The sequence below is a fragment of the Salminus brasiliensis genome, chromosome 10 (assembly GCF_030463535.1).
Source record: "Salminus brasiliensis chromosome 10, fSalBra1.hap2, whole genome shotgun sequence".
In the NCBI taxonomy this organism is placed as follows: domain Eukaryota; kingdom Metazoa; phylum Chordata; class Actinopteri; order Characiformes; family Bryconidae; genus Salminus; species Salminus brasiliensis.
In genome coordinates, this window is record NC_132887.1 from 18,168,880 (window position 1) to 18,195,375 (window position 26,496).

Sequence of the window (26,496 nt, forward strand, 5' to 3'; positions counted from 1 at the left end):
AGTGATCACATTAAGCTGTAGTTTTAAAGCAACATTATGTAACATAATTGTTATTTTAATGATACACTGACTTGTAAGAGAGAAGAATGATATGAAGAATGACATCTCCATCATTGCCACTCCAGGCTGGAATGCTGCTACTGCACTATGTAACTTGGGTGTTGGGGTAAAATGCGTACCCATGTAAAATGTGTGTCCATGAGAGGGAGCTGGGTGGTGAGGACAGTGGTGTAAAAGTGAATTACACTTCCCCTCTAGGGGGAGCCCAGAAACAAAAAATACCCTTTTTTGCATAATGCTCCTTTAAACTTTAGTATTCAAGGTTTGGGCAACTCAGTGATTAAGGATACGTTAATATGCTAGTCTGAATTGAATGTGACATGCTCATGAAGTTGGAATTACGAACCAGTCCTGTTCAATTACTTGTCGGAGCAACATGAAAAAAATGACAGCTAAAGTACAGTTAATAATTTGCACCTTTCTAGTGAAATAGCCACTTTGCTAGGGATAGAACGATACATAGCATTGTTCTATATCACGTTAAATGCATGTAGATTACAGAATAAAATAATGTGCAAAACAACCACTAACAGCAGCCGCACTGTTAAAAATGAAGAATTATGTACCATCTAGTACTGATTCTGTCTTCGTCTGCCATGTTAAAAGGTTAAAGGTCACATCTTGCGAGAAATTCAGAGTGTAGGAAGTACTATGTAAGAGGTTGATTTATTTGTATACTCTGCTGGACATCCAGTCACAGTAGAGGGAGAGAAGGAAATGCTACTACCAGCTTTACTTGTGTAAATTGTGAAACTGGCGTTAAATAAAGTAAGTATTTTTTATGCAATCTGTCAGTTACAATTATTTTAATAAGGGCAATACATAACAAGCACTGTTATGTAGCTATATTTAAACAATGTGTTATCAATTGTTAGCAGTGTTAGCTGGTTCTCTCATTGGCATTCAGTCAGGTGCAACTAAAGAGGCTTTGTTTTTTGACGGGCAGGGCTGTGGAAAAGAGCCGCTGATGAAAAACCTGCCATAATTCTGACTAGAGATCTGCTACCTGAGCCAAGTCTGACAAGGTCAGGTTCAGGACGTTTTTTTTCTTCATTCAACATTGCACTCTGGTTTGTTTTCTAAGCAGTGTTTTTATGTAAATTTCACACACTCATGAATTTTCTCTCTCGTGCGCTTATTTTTCTCTCTATAGCTCTCTCTGCCTATCATGCAAAGTTATCATAGTGTTCAGACCTGGTCAGTTCAGGTCTCTGGGCTTCAGTTTCATGCTAATGCAGACTTCTACTTTCAGTTGGCCCAAGAATTTGCTGGACATCAGTGTCTTCCAGTATAGTCTCGTCCAGCTCAAATCCAAACAACAAAAATCTCACACTCAAAAAGGACCACATTTATTGTTTATATGAGTAAGGGCACATGAGCTAAGGGCATGTGCAGATTAACAGAATACATTGACAGCCCCTTCAAAACCCAAAAAATGGCTTAGGACTATGATGGGAGGAAGATCAGGACACAGAAGGTTATTCGATGTGCTGTGTGTTTTACAGGCCAAAAAACACCAAGCACACACAGTTATGCTATTAATTATCATCCTCATATTACTTGCATTCCAGGGTAGAAACTTCAGTGAACTGTGGAATTGTTGAGATGTTTGGAATGCTCTGATGAGTGCGGATGAATGCTGGCTGTCAGTCGAATGAAAGCCATTAGCCCGGGCTCTGTGTGCCTCGCGGACAATAAGCCGCAAACTCAATTATGAGGTAATTGTTCTGTCAACACAAAACATTTATTCAATGTGGATTCTTTCAACGTCAAAGAGCTTGGGTTATTCCCTGAGGATTGGCTCATGGTTTAAATTCTTCGGCCATGAAAAGGGAAGTCTGGAAACATCTACAGTGAGACATTAGCTGCTTTCTGCACCGACCATATGGGGGCCTCTGCTGGCAAATACCCCTACTTCTAACAGTCCAAATACGTTGCGAGGAGGCAAAAATGGCTCCACATTGGCTCTTCTCATTAAGTGAGTCCTAAAACGAAGCCTGTTAAAGTGCATCAGTAAAAAAAAAGGCCCATTTATAGTCAAAACAGGCGAACAGGAAAGAGGTTAGCGACAGTATATCAATATGTGTATGGAGCCATAACTCAGGAACGAGCAAATTGTAAAAGAGAAGTGGCGAATTGATAGCCCCAACAAAAAGAGAGAAGTAGGGGCTTTCAAAAGACCCCCTCTGAACTCCGTACTCCCTTTTCAGAGCACTCTCGGATAAACGGCTAGCTTTTTTGCTAGCGTGCATTGAGGGGGTGATGTGCAGGCCTGCGTGGATGATTAATGGTGCAGTTAGCCCACTGCCTGCAGTGCCGATGCTCCAGTCACAATGACTTTACTGGCCGTCATGAGCGCCTCTCTGTGCTCCGACACTGCTCCCTGGCCCGGCGTTTACGGTGCCCGCGCCTTCTACAGGCCTGGGGAATAAAATTGCCTCATGAATCTCAACCGCCACTCCTTGTGTGGACATTAATTATTTGCTTTTTTTGTTCTTTTTTTCCCCTCTCTGGTTTTCACACCCCTATCTTTTGTTCAGAGTGACGTCTATTGGCACTGGCTTTTGTTATTTAATTTAAGATATACCGTTAATCTAAGCAATTGTTTCAGAGTAAGCGTGAAGAGAAGAGGAGCAGTAAATGCCAAAGTAAGACTCCAGGCTGCAAAAGGAGCAGTGGAATGAAATGAATTGATACAAAGCAACAATTGCTATTAGAGCTGCTGGCCCCTAATCAGCCCTAGTGGCGCATGTGTGCAAGCGCGAAGGTGCCAAACATGCTTTAGCACAAATGACATAATAGAGTAGACAGCTGTGGGGGACCGAGAGCAAAGAATTCTGAAATGGTGCTGATGGTAATGGTAATGGTGGGATCAAGCACGGATCACACATACACGCAAACAGGAATTAAATCTCCATAAACCAAGCGGCCGCCTCACTCGCCCTCTTCTCACTGACCTCTGTGAAGTGCTGCTGCTGCGAGACAATATCAAAATCGGCCTGCTTAAGTACAGCAGCACCCATAAAAGGAGATGCCACAGAGATTAGCATTCCCATAGGGCACAATGCATCCCAGGATCGCCTCTCAGAGATAAAAGAATACGCTGTCTAGGACATTGTCTGTTCCACAATGGCCAGCTGTCAATCAGCGCCTGCGAAAACATGATGACACAGAGGAAAGAGAGGCAACAGCACTTAATGATTACTGAAAGCCATTGAGTAAGCGGCAAGTCCACGTGCTAGCGTCTGCTGGGGAGAGCTGCGCATTCTTGATGTTTGGCTGAAAAAATAAAAACAGCAGATGAGAGATGTCTGAATCACAGCAGGCGCACTTTCGCTCATTGTCGCCGGGCGATGGCACTCAGTGGTGCGTGATTTCACTGCGACAGGTCGGACTGGTAAACGTGTCAGCGCCGCCGCGCCGCGCCATCACAACATAATAGGAAGGAACCAGGATGAGAGCCCTGACCGAGGAGGAGTATGCTGGGATTTGGGCTCCGCTGGCTTCCTTTTAGCATAAAATCTAATCTCGCTCCTCGGCAGGGGTGGCCCTGCGTGTCTGGGAGGCCGACGGCTAAAGTTTCAACGGATCTGACCTGAATGAGAGGGCTACTTCAACGGCCTAAAGACGACAGAAGATCCGAAACGTCTCCTGAGACGTTTGACAAAGTCTATTTCCATTAGAGCATGACGCATGAGGTCTGGCGGGCAAGGCTGCTGTGATTGCACAAGAAGCCGTCAGCTGGAGAAACATTCCTCCTGGTCCTCTGGTGTTCATAATGCTTTTCCGTTTCATGAAAGGACTTGCAGGGGTCGTATTCCTGCTACAGTCAGATGGCTGATAAGACCTGCTTCGTCAGAGCTAATTCAATAGGGTGCAGGAGCACCTGTGGCTTTCTCCCCAGTTACTATCACAACAAACACAGTGGTGCTGGAACAGTGGGTGTTCAATTAGCCAGCGCCTAACATCGTTATGCAATTAGACACATCCAAATTAAAGTGACACAGAACATCGCTCCAGTTAACTCCTATCGACAAAGTCAGGGCCTTTGCCTTAGGGAGGCCCCCGGGAAAAAATAGCATGGGCCTATATTTCATATATAATTGTAGGTTGTTTTTTTATGTTGGTGTACAAACCTGTGGAGCATCATCATTCTGTAATAAAGTGGTGGTGATGCACCTGTTGATGGGCCCCTTTACAGGACTGGAGTTGACCTTTCAGATTTGGTTTCTGGGATGTTATCAGGCACAGAAAGCCCTCCCTTACAGCTCCCCTTTACTGGGGTGTAGTTGAACACTATTTGTCCTTTTGTTTGTGGACACCCCTTTTGATGAATGCACTCGGCCGTTTTAAGTTGCACCCATTGCTGACAAAGATGTGCAAATATACACACACAGCTTGTCTAGTCTATGTAGAAATGTACTGCCAATAGAATAGGACTCTCTGGAGCAGACAAACATGAGTCAATTGGCTCCTTGTCTAATGACAGGCATAGGCTAAAGGGGATATAAAGCACCCAGCATTGAGCTGTAGAGCAATGGAACTGTGTTTTCTGGAATGATGGTGCTGCATCCGTTCCCAGCCAACATGTTCATGTGGCGCTCACATGGGTGGAACATGGGCTGGGCGAGTTCTAGGTGGGCTTGTACACTTAGGCTTCTCAAATGTGCCCCATTTAGGGTCATATTGGGTCAGAGACCAAAATGGGTCCCATCTAGGCCCCATGTGCTAGTGTATAACCCATGTTTAACCAATTCTGGTCCTATCACTGTGCACCCATATGTGGGGCCAACATGGAACCAATGGATAAAACCTTCTGCTTCCCAGTTGGGCTACCCATACAGGCCCCACATGGGCCCACATGTTATCTGAGTTGGGGATGAGATGGAGTGGTGGTCATCCAACATCCTGACCTTACTAGTGTGCTTGTCGCTAAATGCAATCAAATTTTCACAGCAATGCTACTAAATCTAATAGAAAGCCTTCCATGGACAGTAGAGATACTGAGTTACTCTAACAAAAGAAACTCTTTTTTAATACCATTTATTTGAGGTTATCTAACATCATGTTGCTACACCATTGGCTTGCAACTGCTAGAATAAATCCCTTGATTAGTCATTTGACATCTAAATATATGCCACTTACTGTAATCACATACAAATATCTGCTTCAGTATTAGCCCTGGCAGTGTTCCCCAGACATCTTTACTGGGTCTTACTGTATCCAAATGCTCTGAGCTTTTTGGCATCAGTGAAGGGAGACAAAAAAATCCTCTCAAACTTATCTGTGATGAGATCTCCAACGCCTGTCAGATGAGGGAAAGAAACATGGCGAAAACGAATTTGGAGGTGGAGGCAACCAAGATTGTGCTTTATTGATCCATAAAACTGCATCTCCACATCAATCGCAATGCTCTCGTTCCTTCGATTCTTGGGGACAAGCATGTCCTGTGCGGACAAAACGATTATGGGCCCCAAACAATGCCTTCTGCCAGCTATCACACACCTGGCCCAACGAACTGAGCCAAGAACAATGCCCCGGCCCTGACCGCAGCAACCGAGACCACATCTGACATTGGCACACACACTCGGCCAGCTAGTTCAAAGGCCACTGCTATCTGGCTCCCAGCCAGGAGCAAGACACCGTGGCAGTCAGCAGAAGGGGGGGGGGGAGTACAGCACATACAATCCAAAGGTATCTGATTTCTCCCGAGATGTCTGTGCTAATGGTTTCTTAAGGCAACAAGAGGGCTGTGTTTTTGGATCACGCCCCTGTGTATCACTCAACACCTGCAGGATTATTACATCTGATAGCGCTTTAGGGGGTAACTGAGAGGAGCTGAGCAGAGAGGAGAGATCAATGAGACCAAGCACGAACCCAATATCATATGGAATCCCTTAACACCGCCTGGGCTAATGCGCTGTATTGAGTTTTGCCCAAACTCTCATGGGTAATTGTATTTCTTTCCTCTCTTCTTCCATGCTATAAAATATCTGAAACACTACGTCCTCATGTCGGACACCCTGTAATAGCCTTGCTGCTTAGCTTGCTTCAGTCTTTGATTGAAAACCAATACATATACAGTACAGATCCACTTCAGTTATACAAGGCTCAGCTCATATTTCACATGCCTCCACGTACAGTACACCAAAGCAATAATATTAGGGGTGTAACCCTTTACACAATTCATAACAGACGTCCAAAGTCCTGCGTCATATTGTAGTTGATGTCATGCTCCTATTAGGGACTGCAAGTTTAAGCTTGCAGGTTAATAGACCCTGTTTACGCCTAGTCATGTCATGCGTCTTGAGTATCAGGATTACATCTGGATAACACCAAGTCACATAAAAATGTGAGTGTAAACAGATCAACAGATCAACAGTCGCATTTAAACAGATACCGATCTTCAGGAGGAGGTCTGAGACGCATTGGAGCCATGTTATAGCACTGTAAACACATCCATCTCCCCAAGACCCAATCGACAACATCTCCCAATACAACTGAAACATCATAATCCATCCCACTCGGCAAACGGTTTTCAGTCTGGCTAAACGGAGACGCATGTAAATGCATATGGCTAAACAATGCAGTCACTAGTCACATTAAGTGACCGGGGGTAAACATTTTCCTGGATCATTCCTGCTGATAGGTTGGGAAGAAGCAGTTGCCTGGCTTTAGGCTAGCATTCATCTTCCCAGAGCTGCTGGCTTTGTATGGTTGCGGGAGTCACAACGAGGCTGCCAGTCACTTAAGTGTGCAGCAGTGTTAGCGCATCAGGTTCTGAACACTTCTGTCATGCAGAAATCCAGCTTAGAGACAGAGCTCCTAATATGGGCATTGTGCAGATTACAGATTGAGGGCGTGCTTTTGGTGCTTTTTGCTATGAATTGATCAGATTTTGTTCTATGCAGCAAAAATAAGAGGTGTCTGACAATGTGCGTTATGTTAACATGCTAATGCTTATGCTTAGTTTATTGTTTTATTGTTTATTGTTTTTTGTTCAATAGCAAATATGTACAGCATGTTAAAATGTGATAGCCTTTTACACATGTGAGGAGTAGGCTTTTCTTGATTATTGCTTATGCTTTCTGCAGTACAATCAGCACTGAATGGTACTGTATTGAGTACTGAATGGTGTTGTTACACTGTTGGTAGATATGCTCACCAGTGAACCAATAAACACTAAATATCCTTTACTGTCAACACAGAGGCTTTCCCACAGGGATAATGTCATGTTCATTTTACATCACTGCATAAGACTTTGCTTAGAAAATCAATTATTTTAAATAGTCACATCAGTTATGCTGCAGTGTCTTTTAGGTGGTCTCGTGTGTATCATGATCTCAGGATAGACATCAAGGCTTTCTTGTGAGTATGACCTCATGTTAGAAACATGCTTACTTTTATGAGCCTTTTAAAAGACTTCTTTTCGGGCCAATAATGCCATTCATATCAGCTACACAAGACTTTCTACATCAGTGCTTCAGTTTTTCTGGAGGCCTCAATGTGCAGCCACATGCCCTAGCCCCCCCCCCCCCCCCCCCCCCCTCACCCTCCCTCCTTTTTTTCTAACTGTACAAAAAATGGTTTACTGTAAAGAGAGAGACAGGCAGACAGACAGAGAGAGAGAGAGAGAGAGAGAGAGAGAGAGAGAGAGAGAGAGAGAGAGGCAAATGTGATTGTTTCGGAGCTACGCGGGGCCCCCACATTCCCCACCCGCACCGGGCTTCAACCACGCGGCTTGCTGAGCCCTCCCTCCTCGCCCCTCTGCGCGGCCAGACGCTTCCTGTGCTCCATATCTGGCCTGAACGGAGCAAAAGCAACGCAAGATGGGAGTGGTTCCGTCCTGAGGTCACGGCGAGGGAGCAGAGCCGAGAGAGAGAGAGAGAGAGAGCGAGAGAGAGAGAGAGAGAGAGCGAGAGCGAGAGAGAGAGAGAGCGAGAGAGATAGAGAGCGAGAGCGAGAGCGAGAGAGAGAGAGAGAGAGAGAGAGCGAGAGCGAGAGAGAGAGAGAGAGAGCGAGAGAGAGCGAGCTCGATCAGCAGCACGAGACACGGAGGAAAGCGGAGAGCTGCGAACGTTGTGCTTCTTCGTCAGTCGCGCGCTCAGCTCAGTGACTACAGACGGCGGTCGCTTGTTGTTGTTTTCCTCATTTTCTCTCTTCGAAACAGGAACTATCGTGCTTTTTCGGGGGGGCTTTTTTCTCCGTAAGTGCTGAACAGGAAGAAATAGAAAGCGCCAAGCTTTCTCCTCCGCTAGCTGTAACAACAACAACAAAAAAAAAACACACACAGAGCGAAAGTGAGAAAAGGGGAGAGGACTTGGAGAGCGAGCGCGAGCGAGAGAGAGAGAGAGAGGCGCATGAGGGCGAAGAGGAAAGTTTTGGTGGTGTTGGAGCAGCGCTGAGCCCGTGGCCATGCCCGCCGTGAGCAGCGTGGGCTAAGAGCCGCGTTGTGCCGCGCCTTCGAGCGGAGCTTCGGAGCGTCTTCTCTGAAGAAGCAGAAGAAAAAGTTTAACGGCGCGCGGACGCCTCCTCGTTCCCTTAACGGACGCTGTAAAACCAGCAGCCCCCTCCCATTACACGCTCGTTTAGAGCCATTGTTCACCGCGTTTGATCGCCTTGCTGGAATCCCCGCCGTTGCACCTATTTTGTCTCTCTCTTTTTTTTTTAGAAGAGGAGGAAAACCTCGGAGGTTGGGGAGCCGGCGGTGGCTTTGGATATACGTTTGAATATTTTTAGGCTACTTTTCCTTCTCCCCCCCTCCCCTCTCCCCTCTCTCCTCTCTTTCTCTTCACGGCCTCCCTGTTTTCCAGGATGCACCGCTTGGTGAAATGCGTGCTGGTCTCGCAGCTGGCGGTGCTGGTGCTGGTGCTGCGCGGCGGCGCGGCGCTCCTCTGCCTGCCCTGCGACGAGTCCAAGTGCGAGGAGCCCAAACAGTGCACGGGCGCCGTGGTGCTGGGCATCTGCGGCTGCTGCTCCGTGTGCGCCAAGCAGAAGAACGAGAGCTGCGGCGGCGTGTACGGGCTGTACGGGACGTGCGACGCGGGACTGCGCTGCGTCATCCGCCCGCCGCTCGACGGCGCCTCCATCACCCAGTACGAGGTCGGAGTTTGCGAAGGTGCGTCTGCGTGTGTGTGTGTGTGTGTGTGTGTGTGTGTGCGGACATACGTGTGTGCTTCTGAATACTGTGCAGAAAGAAGCCCCTCTCCATCCCTCCCTGCACTGTGGAACAGTGTTTTACAGCCTAGGCTGGATATTTTAGTGCATTGCCTGCTGTAACACACCCACTTCAGCTCAGGGGATCTGGTGTGTTAGAACCAAGGGGTCTTCTGAGGGTCTTCTCCAGGTTCAAGGTGCAGATCTGTCAAGTGGTTGCACACGAATAAGTTGCTTTGGTGAAATTTGTGTTCATTTAATCACATTTAAATCATTTAGTTGAAGTTGATGAAGTGAAACTGATCCTAAAACAGAAGGATCCCGAAGGGAAACTGTAGTAAATTGTTGATTTTGTTGACCAGAAAGTAGCTGTATTTGGGTTTGATTAGTTTTTTCTTTTTACCTCAGAAATGGTTACATTGTTAGTCTGAACTTTCAGGCCGTTTTTGGTGTAAACAGACTGTCAACGAGTCCGCAGCGCCGTGCTGACTGAAGTTGCCCTTATTGCTGGTGAAGGTTGGCTAGCTCCAGCTTAAGCATTTGGCCCTAACGCGTATATACAGTAGGCTGCAGTAGTGTGTGTGTGAGTGTGTGTGTGAGAGAGAGAGACGGAGAGGAGGGGAGATGGAGCGAGCAGGCTAGTTAATGTGTTTGCAGCATGTCGGTTTTCCATTTCTTTGGGGTATTGCTAACGGATTCCGTGCTGTTTTTGGACGTGGTGCCAGCCCCAAGTCTTTCCGCCGAGGCTTGTTGGTTTTTCGCTGGAATGTCTGCTATGCACCTCGGCCTGCGCGTCAGACCGTATTTTTTACAGAAGGGACGTCAGCCTCGAGTCACAAGTGTGTTTTCCCCCTCGCCAGAACGCCACTCAACACGCTTCGCCCAGTCCCAGTTAATGCGATTGCCGTTGTAGCTTTAAGAGCGTCCAGGCGTTCAGCTCAGCACCGAAAGTGCGTTCGTCGAACTTCAGGGTGAATTTGGATCCAGATGGCATTTCACCTGTTGAGCTGAACCCCGTTAACTCCACACAGATCCCACAGCATGGGGGCCTGTGAACTTGAGCAAGCTGAGCCACGTGGGTTTGCTTGGACTTGCTCGGACTGGAGAACAAAAGAGATTCATTATTTGCAGCAGCAACCCAAGAGATTTGGAATAGAACTCAGATTGTTCTCAGCACAGCGCCACACCTCAGAACCATGACTAAGAGACTGTGTTGTGAACCAAGCGAGAGGCGTAAGAGGCCTGCTGTGTTTTTTTTTTCTTTGGTCAGAGAGGACCTGGCTCAGATTTCAACATGGCTGGTTATGAAAACACGCCGATGGCGTCTCGACCCTTCAGCATGCAGTCTCTCAGGTGACAACTAGTGTAGCCAAGCCAAGAAACAGAGCAGCATAAAGTGTCAAAGCCGAGCCTGTCGCGGGAATGAGCGAGATCAAAGTGAGAACCGAAGGGACTGGCCTTTTGCCAGCGTATCCCATGCCATGGTAGCATCAATCCCAACCTCATACCTGCTTAAGATCCTGCTGGGTATTTCCAACGAAAGTCTCCATTACGTGTAGTTGATGTGCTGTCATACTAAGCGCCAGGTTTTCTGACTGACCCCTGGACAAGTGTCAGTGAGTGTTCCACACAGGGATACCCACTGCCGCCCCGGAGGCCTCAGCTCAGCACAGTTTGGATTTCTTAGCTCCTAACCTGGTCACTGACGGATCACCTCATTCAGGTGTGCTGGACCGCAGTCCTCCAGCACCAGCATTGGGCACCCCTGGTCTTAAGTGGTAAATTTTGTGACATCCAGGATTCATAGAGTCATGGTAGCTGCAGTCCATTCACCATGTTCCAATCAATGTATTTCTCCCCCTAGGCTGACCACTAGATCCATGTCCAAACCTGTAACTTGCAAAAGCATGAGATTGCTCTAGACAGGCTGCTGTCATCCAGAAACACCCTGACAGTATCCTGGGAGGCCCGTGTTACCCATCACATCTCTCCTAGTGGGCCCTGTCAGAATCCCATTGGTGAGCTGTGCTTTGGGAGCAGAATGGTGATATTCCACGTCCTCCGTTAACAGGACCGCTCGAGGGCTCCCCCGGGACACTGCCTTCACTCTGCTGCGCTCTAACAGAGGAGTTCCATTAGGTACTGGCTCTGTGATAGCCAATCACCAAAGGCCATGCCACAGCATCACAGTCCACCACCCAGCACACCGAACATGCAGCCTGCACCGGCCCCTGCAGGCCATGCTCGTCTGAATCTTTCACAGTCTGTCAGTATGGCTGTATGGCTGTCAGTCATGGTGATGCTCACTGGTCTGTGCCAAATAGAGCATTTCACAAGAGGCATCTGTTAGGTCAGTTAATGTAATTTAAGGTACGGGGTGTATGACGCTATGATTGTGCTCTGATTATGCAGTCATATCCTTGGTGTTCACCATGTATTTGCTCTTGGTACTTTTCATTATACTAGTTTAATCATATATAACATTACTCTTAATAAATAAAGGTGCTTTAAATGGTTTATATGCCATAGAAGGACTTTCTGATTCCATAAAGAACCATGTTGCAATTGAAATTTATGGACTTTGAAATTTAGCAAAGACTTTGGGTAGACGGCAAAAACCCACGTTGCACAGCCGTTGTATTTTGGTTGGAAATCAAAGTCAGAACACAGAATTGAGTTGACATCAAGCTCCAACGTTAGACATATGTAAATGTATATTTTGGTCATTTAACACCATGACCCAAAACCAACAACATTAAATTTAGTTCAGATTTATATATATAGCACTTTTCACTATGAATGGGGTCACAAAGCAGCTTTACAGAGATCTCAGTCTTTTATAAGCAAGCCAGAGGCGACAGTGGCAAGGAAAAACTCCCTCAGATCGAGAGGAAGAAGCCTTGAGAATAACCAAGACTCAAAAGAGGAACCCATCCTCCTCTGGTCGACAGCAGACAGAATGGCACTGACAGATCAACAAGAATAACTGGACAGAAAGAGTGAGAGAATAAGGAGCTATGACTAATGTGACGGCAGGTTGTGGGCTATGAGAAAGTGAGTGAGTGTAGGACACATGCTCAGTGTTAATGTAACGTCCATGCTGGTGAAGCATTCATATGCACAACTATGCAATACCTTATTTAATGTCAACATTGCATTGGCATGTGGCGTTTGGAAGATGTTGGAGCAATTCTGGTCACTTCACAACTTCAAACCAACAAAACATCACATCAGCTTTCATCACTATTCTGTGTCAAACTGACGCTGGCTTTCTGGGCTCAGAGTAGCTCAGTGGTCTAATGCTGCGTTAATGCCATGCTGCTTTGCCATGAGCGGCTGGAGTCCTAAAGAGCACGGCCAATCGAGTGCTCTGTCTTGAAGAGATGTTGGCCGGCACAGTCCAGCTGTTGGCTAGGGAACCGGCACTTTCTTCTGGCTGACCAAATCAGCGGCAGTTTGAAAAGAGGCAGTTGCTGGCTTCGCAGGTATCGAAGGAGAGCATGTGTTAAGTCCTCGCCCTCCTAGTGTCGAGAGCATTGCTTGTGCTAGGGTGGCTCAGTTGGCAGTACCAAATTGGGAGAAAAAGAGAAATATGTGACAAACAGAATTCTGTACATTAAAAAATGTTTCTGGAATTTTGGTCACCCAGTGTCACAAGCTGCATTCAGCCAGATAACGGCGTTGGTGGCCAGCTGGGTAAGCAGTGTCAGGACGCATGGGTCAGTGTCCTGCCTGGCCAGGAGGCATTCTGCTCTATTTCAGGACATTACAGGCAGAGTAATGTTACAAGAGAATGGTGCTTTGGAGGCCTATTCTTATAGTAATAAGACTCATTTGACAAAGAGTGTTGTCGTATTCACTTAACCACTCGAGATAAAGGGTATGAAAGTAAGACTGAAGAATAAAGCATTTGGAAATTTAATTATTCTGAATTCAATGCGCTCCTTTCATGTGGACAGCTCAAAGAATTACTTTGTGTGCATGAACGTGGTTCTTTGTGTGTGTGTGCGTGTGTTTTGTTTTTTTTTTCATATCGAAACATACAGGCGTGAATGCGATCAAAGGGATGTTTACACAGGATCCAATCTGGCAGAATTTTTTTTCAAAAGTGCTGAGCAAATTTGCTCACTTTCAAATATGCCCTGTTATTGCAAAGAGCCCGCTTGGCCCAAACAAATCAAAGATAGCATTGTGCGGCATGAAGGCTCCAGAGAGTCGGTTCCTAGAACTGCCTGTACCTTTAAGAGCCATTGACATTTGCCTTGTTGATCCTGTGTCCCTACATATTTTAAAATAATTACAGCCAGCATCAAAAAGAGAGAAACTGTCCACAGATGGCTTCGCTTGTTCCTGAGTGCAGCTGGAGGGTGCAGCGGAGGCCGGCCCAGCAGTGCCGAGCCAGGAAGGAGCAGAAAGAGCGAGAGCGCGCTCAAAACACATCCTCTTTCCCTTGTTTTTGCAGTTTACCAGAGGAATGTGTGCGCTTGGCCTGTAGCAGCCTATCTGAGCATTCAGCCCTCTGGCTGCATGTCAGCCCAACTGACTGATGCCAAACAATTTAGAGCCTTAAAAACTATGTGCAATAATCCAGCTCGAAAGAACAGCATACAGCACAAGACACTGGCTCTGGAAAGCGTGTATATCTGTGTGGCTATATCTATGCCCTTTCCAGCGTTCTTTTGCTGCCTTCTGCACTCTGTTCTTCTTAGCATGTGATGGCACAAGGGTTCGGGCGGAACAAAGAGAATTTATTTGCATGGCTTGAGATTTCTTTGGAGCACACATGGCTACACGTTTTTAAATAAAGGTCCTAAAAAGAGTTCTTTGAGGGGTAACATAGAAGACCATTTTAAGCAAGGAGCTATGAAGAACATATAAGTTGGTGAAGGACTTTCATATGGACTTCTTTAAACATTTAAAAGATTATTTACATACGTCTCTTACAAAAAGGGTTCTCATATGGCATCACTCAAATAACCCTTTATAGCAGGCTTTATTATTATTAATATTATTATTTTATTTTTACCCCAATCTTAGATAGTCAGTGACCCGCCCACTTGTTAGTACTTTCCCCCATCACATGTAATGGTGGATCAATTAAATATCAAGCTCTGATGCATCAGCTGGCAGACGCACATTCTACCCAGAATAACACTGAAGTGATGTGGGGAGAGAGAGAGAGAGAGACATCTACCCACCTGGAGAGAGCATAGCCAATTGTGCTCTCTCGGGCTCTGGCTTCTGGTGGCAGGCAGCCTGACCTAGGATTTGAAGCAGATATCGTATTGGTTTGAATCCCATCGACTAAGGCGATGCCAGGGCTAGGGCCAGGGATTTGAACCACGAAGATCGCTGGCAGCGCCTTAGTCCTCTGGACCATTTGGAGCCCCTCAGCACCTTTATTTTTAACAGTGCAGCATGTTTGATGTGCTAACGACGTACGTTAAATGCAGCTGGAATGAGCTGAACAGGGCAGCGATTCCAGTCCCAGAAGCTGCTTGTTAGCATCCTGGACCTGTTTGCATACTCTGCCTTCAGCCCCCTGCATCAAGTCGCCCAAGTCATCGCTGCCAGTATTGCAATGGCTTTGCGCTAAAATCATAATGCGTCTGGCCGGGAGAGTGATCAGCGGTCTTTATCTGTTAAATGATTCGAGAGTAGGGGAGAACGGGATGCGGATTATCTGCAATCTGTTCAGAGAGAACACCTGGAGAATGCAGGCGTGTCTGTCCTCATTAATGTCATCCACACATACACAGGCCTCTGTCTGTTAACAAAGGAGCTCCACATTGCTCTTAATCAATGTCAGGCAGGGCTTTTTTGTATGGAATTCCTCTGCCAAAATGCTAAATGACCCATCAAAACAAGGGTTAGGTGATTCCTGTAGAGCCTTCATGTTAGAAGTAAACTCAATTGGAAGCAGATTACTCTGGCAGTTTCAAAGCACTCTCTGAGCCGGCACTTTTACTTCTATTTTTTCCATTATCACACTGCTGTTGTGTGCTGCCATAGTGTGCGGGTGCTCGTAGCTCTACTATTTCTCCCCTCACTATTGCTGTAATTCTAGAAGACATGGCAGGTTTGTGATCAGGTCCTGAAAAAAAAACCCTTTCTTTAGACCAAAGCCCCCAACTTCCCTTCTTTAAAAACTGAATGTCACTGCCAGCCACTGTGGATGTCTGCCCTTTTGCCCTGCTTCTTTTCCCCCCTCTTATTCTCTCAGTGAAGGCCAGATTCATTTTGTTGGGAAGACGAGCGAAAATGCTTCCCTCCCTGTTTAGTCCCTTCCACTCTTCTTCTTCTCTGAGGCACTGACGTTCCTCTTTGCTCTGTGGAGTAGCTGGTGTCCTCATGGTGGATGGGCATTGTGGGGGAAAATTCAGAACGTTGCAGGGGTTATTGCTTTAAAACCTGCAGGCTAGAGAAGCGGAGCCGTGACGAAAAACCTCCCTTATTTAAATTAAGAGAGAGGGTTGTTGCTTCTAGGGAGAAATGCTTCTCAGCGTGGCCTGAAATACCCATAGCTTCCTCAAGGCGAAACCTGGATGCCAACATGGATTTCGCCCATTTGTGTTTGTAATCTGCATATTCTTTGCCTCGTCGCTCCCACTCCTGCTGTTGTTTTTTGCACTGCATATAATGGTGTCCGTGTTAAAAATCCATTCTTTTCACAGCAAAGTAATTAATAGTTTCCTCAGATGCAAGCGAGCAAAGGCATTGTGCTTGAGGAAGGCCTCCAGCCCAGAGATCAAGCAGGTGCAACTGTGGTGCATGGCAGCAAAATCAGGGCTCATTGATATACTGGCTATTGATAAAAGAAAAGCTGTAATTCGATGCCATGCCAAGATATTATGAAAACACTGATGCAGAAGCCTTTCACTTGTGCTTGGACTGCACTAATTTTCTACCCCTTCAGGCAGTCTGGAGTTAGAGAGCTGGTTGCTTGTGGTCATCATTTGTGGGTTTGTTCTAGACTCACCCTCAGGTGTTATTCGCATACTTTTTAATGGAGAGCTCGAGCTGCCTGTTTGTTTACTGGTCGATCTATATTAGGTAATGTGAGAGCCTGCATTTTTCCTCATTATTTATCTGGCTGAAGCAAGGTAGTGGTAAACATTCCAGCCTTGACTGGAATGCAAAAGTATTTATTTTTTTTAAACAAGACGCCATGCAGTATCTCCATGTAGGGCCTTAATAGAAGTGCGGGGTTCTCATTTGTATGTTGGTTTAATAAAACTGTCACCTTATCCTTAAACCTACTAATGGAACTGTCATACTCTCCTTTGCAACTCAACAGAATGTGGTTTCCATTAACTGGCCATTTTGTTGGTGTATGTTCGTAGTGCACTTGGCTCAGCAACGGTGTCAAAACAGAACCACGCTTTTAAAAGATGTTCTGTCCTTGGACTCTGGGAATGGAAATCTAATCTAAGCAGCTATATACGACTTCTTCTGGAGCGTACCATGGCTCAGGGACTTATAACGGCACCCGTCATCCGAGGCGGCTCTTCGCGTGGAAGCTTTGAGGAGGTGAGGGACCACAGTAAAACGTCTCTGTCAGTGAGGTTGCCAGGCCATGGCTCTGTGTGTGGCTCAGACCACCAGGGGTATGTTTATCATATGAGCCTCATGCCAGGCTACTGGCAGACATGTTTGGCCGGAACTGCACTGGCTCGAACCTCCTCACCCCGCTAAGTGACCCAGGGCCAGTCTGGAGAGCCTGGCTTAGTTACTGAAGGATCGGCTGTTGACAGCAGCTATTCGTGGCCCTCGCTTTCCCATGGTGGAGGTGAAAAAGACAAGGATGCATCACTAAACATCAGCTCACAACCGTGGGCTCTCACTCTTTCTCACACACACAAACAAGCTTATGTTTGTTTTCGCAGGGGTGTGAATCTTCACCATTAATCCAATTTTGGACCAAATCAGTTATGTAAAACACTAAGATAGATCAAACCATCCAACCACTTCAATTAGATTTGATAGAGCAAAGGCTTGCCATTACCACACCGATCGCAAAGAAGGTTCTATATAGCTGAACAAGTGTTCTTTGACTACTTTGGCAGTAGTAGAGCTTGTTTTGCTAGAGAGAACTACAGACTGTTTATCCGTCCTCCGTATCAGTGTGTGTGGAGTCTAGTAAGTAGGAGGCAGGGTAGAAAAGAGCCACTTAAAAGAGCTTTCTGCTTTGGGCTGCTGCCACCAAGGGAAGGTTGCCGCCCACCGCTATGTGATAAACAGTCATATCAGAATATTATGACCACCCCAGGTTTAGAAGAACCCATTATATCAGCTCCACGTACCATACAGGAGCACTTTGTAGTTTTATAATTACAGACTGTAGTCCATCTATTTCTCTGCATTCTTTGTTAGCCTCCTTTCACCCTGTTCTTCAAATGGTCAGGACCCTACAGGGCCACCACAGAGCGGGTATTATTTGGGTGGTGGATCTTTCTCAGCACTGCAGTGAATCAGAGCATCTTGTGACCACTGATGAAGGACTAGAGGATGACCAACACAAACTATGCAGCTGTTAGACGTCTAAAAAAGTAGACAGTGAGCGGACACAATGTTTAAAAACTCCAGCAGCACTGCTGTTTGTAATCCACTCATGCCAGCACAACACACACACTAACCATCACAGTGTCACTGCAGTACTGAAAATGACCCACAACCGTGAAAGGAGGCTAGCAAAGTATGCAGATCAACAGATGGACAATAGTCTGTAATTATAAAACTACAAAGAGATTGTATATGGTAAGTGGAGATGATGTAATGGGGGTAAAGTTCATTCCAAACCAGGAGTGGTCATTTACTGAGTATTGACTATTGCTAAAGAAGTTGAAGAACCTCCTCTCACTCCTGCTTCTCTGACACCTAGGCCTGCTGACCACTGCCACTTGGCAGTCTGGTTGGTTATCTTTTGTTTTTGAAAATAGCCAGAGAATTGGCCACAAAATGATGGTACACTTTATTGAATATAACTATAATCAGTTCTAACATGCCAAAACTGATGCAGTCGAGTGGCCATTTTTGGACAATGACGATGCATCAGTGAATTTCTACATCCCCAACACTTGCACACCCAAGCTGTAGGCGAACAGCACTCCCACGTCTGGTCAGCATTGGCAGGTCCTGTATCCATAGCAGTGCGCACTAAGGGCGTTGTTCTATGCAGCTGTGATCACACCCAGCACATCTGATCCCAAAGGCTGAATCTCTGGCTTGCCTTTGGGAGCCACGTGCTGCTCTCCCACCAGTAGCTATACACACACTCGTCCAAGCAGTTTCCCACTGCTTGTTGTTCCTCGCACAAAGCACTGACAGGGCTCGGTCCAGCCCAGAGGGTGCAGGCATTTCCGGACAACTTTAAGGGCAGTAAGCAGCACATATCTGATGTAACCGTGGCCAGCTGCAAGATCGATGTTGGCTATGGTTGGAAAAATCATGCACGAGGCAATTTATTGTGAAGTCACTGAGCAGTCTGATATTGTCCTGTTACTCAGCGTGTTATATAGCCATTGTTTGGTAAGGAGGATTTCGCTAGGCAACCCGATGACCTTCACGAAGCAGGAAGTGTCCATAGAAATCTATGGGCCTTTATTTACGGGCGGGCTGGCTGCATTCAGAGGCAGATTCTGGGAAAGACACACATTACACACCAGCAAAAGCACCTCGGTGCATGCACAGGCACCTGTAGAATGTTCATATACCGCCAAGTGTATTCTCCCACCTCCTCTGAACACACACGCACACACGCACGCTGATAAGGTGGGCACACAGTAAGCTGAAACACCAGGCCCCATATCAATAATGTGTGTTTGCACTGTAAATAACACTTCATAATGTTGCTGGGAGATTGCAGCGTTGCAAGGTTCAGGGTCATTCTTGTTTTTAAAATTGCTGCTCTATGTTGAAATGTCACAATATAGTACGCAGAAAAAAGACATATTATATGCGGTAGCAGTCTACGGTGTGAGTAATTGGATTGTATTTTCTCTTTCTCATTCCTGAGACTTCCAGGTGCCGTTTGCCATTCAGAGTCACTTATAATTGGTCTTGGAAAAAGTTCTGCTACCTGCTTTTCTCTAGCCTCATTACTTCAGCAGCAGAGCTATAGCTTAACGTACAGTGACCCCAGTTCTGCCGTTTTCCTTCTGTTCGGTAGCGTAGAGAACCATAGGCAACATTTCAATCCCTCAAAGTTCCATTGAACTGAATGAAATACTTGTTTCTCTCTGATCCTTCCTCAGATGAAAACTGGGATGACGACCAGCTCTTGGGATTTGAGCCGTGCAATGAGAACCTGGTTACGGGCTGTAACATCATCGACGGGAAGTGTGAATGCGACAGCGTACGGACATGCAACAACCCATTTGAGTTCGCCAGCCAGGAAGCTTGTCAGACAGCCCTGAGGAAGATCGAAGGTACTCTCGCTCCCTCTTTCTCTCCCTCGCTGCGTGAATAACTAACTCAGAAGCGCCTGCATGCACGGTCATGTTCTAATATAGCGTTCCGAATGTGGCGTTGTGCAACGTCAAACTCCACTGATGCGTGTCAGGCTTAAACCGTTCATTTGGACACCCCCTGGCTACTCAATTCAGTGAGCTTACCCAAATAAACATTACAGAGCTGATTAATGGTCATGGAGGACGGCGATTTTTCATCTCCCGTCTTTGCCCGGGTGTTGAGCGTCTCATTTCAAGAAGCATTCCCTCCCTTTGGAGGATTGAGTATAACGCACACTTCTGCTTTGCTAAATGATGTGTGATTAACTTGGTAATTGAAATGGGCGTCCTTGTTAGTTCCGAGATGATCAGGAATGAATCAAATGAGAACTAAACTCCTGGCATCGTTTTAGGAATGATTTAAACTGTAATCTACTAATTCAGGGAATTAGTCAGAAATCTGATGAACGGGAATCAGATTTAGGTAGAATGGAAATGTCACATTGTGTGACACTGCTGATGTTTGTCCTATTCCCTGTTTGTCGTATTGCCTCCATTTGTCCTATTTATCTTGTCTTTTCTCCTGGAATTATATTAATTTGGATCTACTGAACTGTTTATTAACAAATTACTCTCAACAAATTTGTCAGCTAGTGGCACCCAAAGCACGTTTACCTGACAGTGTTTCTCTAATGCATTTTTGCTGTTGCTCAACCACTGGATAATGACTTCCTGGAAATCCCTGGGGCCAGACTTTTTTTTTTCTTTATCTCATTTTGATACGCTCTTTTCTTCATATTTTTTTTTTCCTTTGCGAGAGGTGTGGCGGGAAGAGCCAATGTTTTTCTTTCCTCTTTTTTCGGGTCCATGTTGTTTACATGACAAGTTTCTTTAGACGTCTGTGATTAAACTAACAAATGGCTTTATTTGCCCAAAGCTGATAAGCCCCCATATAGGGCTATCAGGATGCAAATGTTCCGTTGAAGAATGCAGTCCCTGATGGATACACTCTGCATTCCCTGCATGCACCTGTGTGTTCAGCCTGGACTGGCAGCACACTGGCAATTAAACTGAAAAATATATGCTTGTTATCGCAACGGTCCTAGCAACGGGTGATGGCCCTTGTTGTTTTATTGTGGCAGGTGTACTTTCGTCAGCCCGCGGCAGGCTGTGGTTGTTTTTTTTCTCTAAAGCTTTCCCTCCAGTGTTTTGTCTTAATAATAGGTAGCTGTTATGTTGTTTTGACTGATTCGGGTTTGAAGTCATTGTCGGCCGCACGATTGTCACTGTTTGTTGTGATGTTGTGTCTAGGTCGGGCTACTTTTTTGTGGGTGTGTGTGCAGTGAGATCACGTGTTAAGTGAGATTGTGTCTAGTTTCGGCTGCCGCTTTGTTTTATTGCTGGCACCTCTGTGCTGCTGTAGCATGCCTGCCGGCTTCTTGTCTTTTCCTTTCCGTGGCGATAGTCCTTTTCCAGTTAGTTTACAGGTTCCATTGTGTTGTTTTTCTCCTCATAACTAATGGACAGTATCTCATTTCAATTTCGGTTTTACACCAGCACTGTGCCACTCATGGTTTGCTGTCCTGTGTTACCGAGGCCGTACTGCGTACACTCTTGCTTCTCTTTAACTAGGCATGTGAAAAGCCAGCCTACCTTTACCAGCAACTCCAGAACAGAACAGGCCTTTTCTGCTTTTTTTCCTGCTTCTGAAAGTGTTTCTTTTTTTGGCAGTTGCGTAAAAGCCGACTTGTTTTTCTTTCCGTGTCTTCATGCATCTGTTTGTGCTCACTGTGGTGAGGGCTGGGAGGGGGGGCGGGGGCACATTTTTTGCGCTGTCGTAATGGTATTCGCTCGGTGGTTATCATTTACATAAGAAAAACATTACTGTCAAGATGCATCAGCTCAGCCCATCGTTTTGCACTCGGAGTCTGAAGACATAGTGAGATCTTATTGATTTTACATTAAACAATTGCATCTGTCACACAGAACTGGAACCTTTTCCATAATGCGATTAAACTCCATCTCACACTCCCACGTCCACTCCTCAACGCGCTGCAGACAGCGAAAGGGGCGGAAAGAGACAGAACTGCATTTAAAGGACTGCACATGGAACCGAATGAGAACGAGCTGAAAAATGGGCCCGTCCTTAAAGGTCATCTCGTCGGAGGAAAGTTCCGTCCTAGCGAAGGAATGTAATGTATTTACAGGGATCCTGCATGCAGAAGGGCGTGTGCTGGATACGAGAGCGATAATATCGGCAGGGAATCAGTGCGTGCCATGTTTTTGAGAGGTGCTCTGACCTACAGAGTCTTTGCAGCCTGTAATAATTCTAAAAGCCGAGAAGAGGAAAGACACCTGAAAGGGCAGAAGGAGACTGATAATGATGTTCCTCAGCTTTCCTCAATGGCCCCCTAATGACAGCTGTTTTCCTCTGGACCATTCCTACTACAGGAAATCAATCCTCAATAAAACTGGAATAATATGTTGACCTTTGATGGCTAACAAGATTTTCTCATGGTGTGAAAAAATGTCAGAGCAGTAAATCATAGTCAGGCTGTGGACGGTAAAGATTGACCTTAAGAGTTAAGTCATTCTGGCGCAGAGCTGTAGATGGAGGTGCAGTAGACATGCCAATCAAGTTTATGTATTTTCTTCTGATGGAATCGTCCGTGTGCTTGGAGAGTTAACGTTTGACCATGCCATAATGAGTCAGCATTACTCAACCAGGCATGACTGCCAACTTACTGAGGAGGAAAAACAAAAAGGCATCACAGTGAGAGTAAGGTTGGAAATAAAACGGGAATATCAGGATTCTGTGCACGAAGTCAAACAAATAAAAGACACTTGGTCTTTTACTTTTGATGGACTGACCGTATGTCATCTACTGTTGATGATAGGCCCTCTTTTTGGCCTAAGTCGAACCGGCTGCAGGGTAATGAGAAGGCCATGGGAAAATACTACAACTGTGGAGAGGGTCTGTATTTGAAATTAACATGGAGGTAAATGGTAGTCTTCCAGTGACCCAGTTTAGCCCTCTGATCCGTAGGTTGGGGTAATTCTGTAAGCTAGCGAACCTACTTTTAGAAAGCAACTCCTGATAGGGGTGTGATTATGAACACACTATTTGCTTTTGATATTAGGTCACAAGTCTTACTGGTCTTAGATAAAACCAGCCAAACAGACACTGATACAGCACATCAGTGTGTGTTTGTGTTCGAGTGTGAGAAAGAAACTACCTTTTAAAAGGCAGACTGTGGACAAGAGCTGCAGATAAGAAGAGAGAGTCTAGGGGGATAGAAATATGAGACGAGAGTGAGAGTTCTTTTTTAGGGGAGAAAGCGAGAGGCAGGAAGTTTTGTTCTCTGCTGCGCAGCGCGCGTTGGTTCCTCTGACCCAGCTAGGCCAAAGCACATTAAAGGAAATGCCTAGCATTCCTGTCGCAGAGCCGTGTCTCTGACGCTCTGGCAGGATTACAGTGGAGAATATTTGTTCTGGGGAGCTGGCCATGCTAATTGCAGGCCCTGTTGTGTGCGGGGAGAGAGCAGGCACTCATGCCAAAAGCAACATGTTTCTGTTCGGCTCAACAATGTCCTGTTTTCAAGAAGAGAATGGGTGGGAAGGGGGGCGAGCAACGGAATGCATAAAGTACTGTACTTTTCACTTCGCTCTCGTCCTGGGAAGCCGAGCACGCAAGGCATATTTGAAAAGGGCTGAGCCATGCTGATGTGGACCGTTCCCAGAGACCTCAAGGCTACAGTGGGACATGGAGCAACAGTTAAAAGGTTCATTAAAGTTTAAAGATGGCCATTCCTGTTCATTGGCGTGTACATTAATTGATTATTTGTGGCGGCAGAGTGTAATTAATCTTGGTGGCTATTGAAAGCTCTGTAAACAGATCCTCAGCATTCCTGCTGTGTGTTATTTTCTCCTCCCCTGACTTTGGCGGATGAGAATGTTTGGGGACATCTGTCTATTCAGCGTGAGCGTGGTCCACCTCCTACTCGACGGAGCCAAGATTTAGAGCTGCTGCGGCTCCCTGAACATGCTCACATCAATCTGTCTGGGCAGCGGGACTCGTTAGACTTTTGGAAATTGGAACGTCTCCGCTCAAGAAACAAGTGATAATTAGACTAGGTTCTGTCACATTTGCAGGAATGCCTCGACCCCTGAAAGGCCACGGCATTGGTAGAGGTTTCTTCCCCTCTCCAGAGGCAGAGAATTAGCAGTGATATCAAACTGCCATTGATTCCATCACCTTAGCTAGTTGCAGTCCGGACCGAAGAGGTGCAGCCTATTAGTAGAAGAAAATGTACTCAGCTTCACTTTCGAAGAAAGGACCAGTTGAGCAAATCCGGTAGCAGCAGCAATAAGTCCTTATTATTGAGGAGTTCTTATTTTCAGCAGTTTGCACAGACTATCCTAATTCGAAATGAATGGGAACTGTGGTTTGTACATCCACTTAGCACATTTCAAAGCACTCACCACACAGATTGCCGGCCTTTTCCCATCATTGCCATCATCACCACTACTCAATACAAAATACCCCAGAGTCTGATGGCAAGCCAGGAAATATCTTGGGCCTAAGATTTTTCTGTAATGTAAGAAGGAGCTTGCTCCCAGAATTTTACTCAAGTCGAGTGGTAAACATCTCTGGGGCCTGAGATTAGCCTGCCACAAAATCAGAGGCTTTTCCAGCAGCCTGCATGACCTAGTCAAGGCCCTGCTGAATCCTAGTGATTCACTTTCTGCCCTGCTTGCTTCCACCCAGCAAACGGGGCACTGTGTCCTTTGTATATAAGGCAAAGTCAATCGAATCAAATTATCGGAAGTCTCCAATTGCAGCATGGCCATTTTCCAATAAGTAGCACTCCCTCACACCCTCACAGCCAGACCTCAGGGGTCATTATTCTATTTGCTGTGATAATGCTATTGGCAGCTTCCCTGGAGTGGAAGTGTACAGGCCATAGGCTGACGCAAGCCTGCCAAAATGTTGAGATGGTCTCGCCAGTTTTGCTCAAATCAGCTGCCTTGAAAGCTTCACTTCAGCTTCACTTACCAAAACCAAAATTACACTGTCCTGTGGAACAGTGAGCAGTTCACAGGAATCCAGAGCAGTGATTATTCTGTACCACTCATGTAACCCACATGCATTCCTCAGTCAGACACCAGAATGTCTTTGGCATAGTGTAGTGTAATGGCCAGAGGATCATCAAAGAAACATGGTCCTGGCACGAATTGTCACTTGATGGCCCTGTACCACAGTATGCAGCCAGGTATTGCCTAGAAAAAAGTTCCAGAGGCCTGGTTGTTCTAGGTGCCAAAGTGACGCAACATTGTTGTTTAGCTGTGTGACACAAAAATGAGGGATGGTTACTTAAAATAGGGGCCTTGAAAGGTTGACATTTAGACCGGTGATTGCCCATAACGATTGCCTTCACTGCAGAAAGTCACTTTGTCACTTTCTTTCATTTCCGTCTCTTCCCTATGATTGCTACGAAACTGCTGTGTTTGTGATAAGCTCATTTTTTTCCCCCTGGTTCCACCTTCAGGCCAGAGATTACCGAGCGGAGGCGTTTGAGCAAACGGTTTCGGACACAAAATGGCAAATCTGCTGATATTCTGGGGGGGCTGAGATGTTTTGTTTGTTTGCCAGGCAGCTGTTGACATTCTGGGGTCCCTCGGAGAGTCCGTCAGCGATGGCTGGTGCTGAAGGTGCGGTGTGACGCACTGATAAAGATGAATCACGCGGGGGAGCGTTCAAGCGTGCCACTCGTTTGTCCTTCAATTGGAAAAGAGGAGAAAGCCTTTTAGACGGACCTGTCCTCCCCACTGAGTTGGAGTGTAGCCTGATCTGCAAGTTATTTTCCAGTCCAAGACAGGGGCGTTCCTGAACGCTTGTGAGTTCTTACAATGAATTTGGCCGGGGAGGAATATTCATTGCTGTTTTGTCACTAATGATATGTAAAATCAAGGCCTGGTGCTTATTAAAAGGCTTCTGTTCTGTCAAGGACCTTTGTGGGCTTCTGTTCGGCTTTCCTTCGAGTTGTCGAAGCTGTAATAGTCATTGTAAAGGATCTGCATCTCCAAACAGTAACCCAACGAAAGCAGCTTTTGAGTTAATGAAAATGTCTTCTATGAGTGACAACATTCTTTGGACCTTTACGCGCGAATGCATTCCCTGCATGAATCCCTCCACGGAACAGGGTGGAGGTTTGCTCATCTTTTGTTGGCCGTTATTGTCAGCTTGCTCGTGAGGAACCGGATGCATCAGCTCCTCTCCAAGCCGAACAGAGATAAAAGCTGATGCAGAGGAGGCTCTACAACTCTCTCGTGGCCTTACGTAGTTGATCCCATTTAGCTAAAACCTCCGCTGTAGAGTTGGCATTTAATGCTTTTACTGGGGTCGACCCGCAAAGTTTTTAGGCCCTTTTTTAATGGCAACCTCTCAAGAGGCGAGGTGACGGATGGATTGTGCACCGTGAAGTGCTGCTAGCGTGCGATCTTCTGTCAACCCACAACAGCTCTGTGGAGGTCAGCCTGGCCTGTTTACTCTGTACATACGGCAGGGTGAGGCTGCGAGCCTGTTTGCGTTTGTTTTGACGAAAGCACGCGTGTGGGTTAAGAGCGCCTGTGAGGATTTGAATTGGTTGGCGAAAGCTGGAGCTTGTTTTTTTCTCTCTCTCTCTCTATCTCTCTCTCTCTCTCTCCCTCTCTCTCTCTCTCTCTCTCTCTCTCTGCTCAATTCAGCAGCCAAAGCACTAAGCAAGTCTAAGCATAAAAAGAGGAAATGTACAAAACAAGAGCTTATTGTTTGTTGACTGTGGAGGACCCC

At 46.2% G+C, this 26,496-nt stretch overlaps 1 protein-coding gene across 1 annotated transcript in view; it reads left to right on the forward strand.

Moving 5' to 3' along the window:
* The first annotated feature begins 7,999 nt into the window (after positions 1 to 7,999).
* The window catches only part of crim1 (cysteine rich transmembrane BMP regulator 1 (chordin-like)), a 130,463-nt gene continuing 111,966 nt past the window's right edge, over positions 8,000 to 26,496 (forward strand). The window contains exons 1-2 of the mRNA XM_072689568.1: positions 8,000 to 9,178; positions 19,470 to 19,643. Coding sequence (XP_072545669.1) covers positions 8,875 to 9,178; positions 19,470 to 19,643 — 478 coding nt within the window. The 5' untranslated portion in view covers positions 8,000 to 8,874. The remainder of the gene's footprint in view (positions 9,179 to 19,469; positions 19,644 to 26,496) is intronic.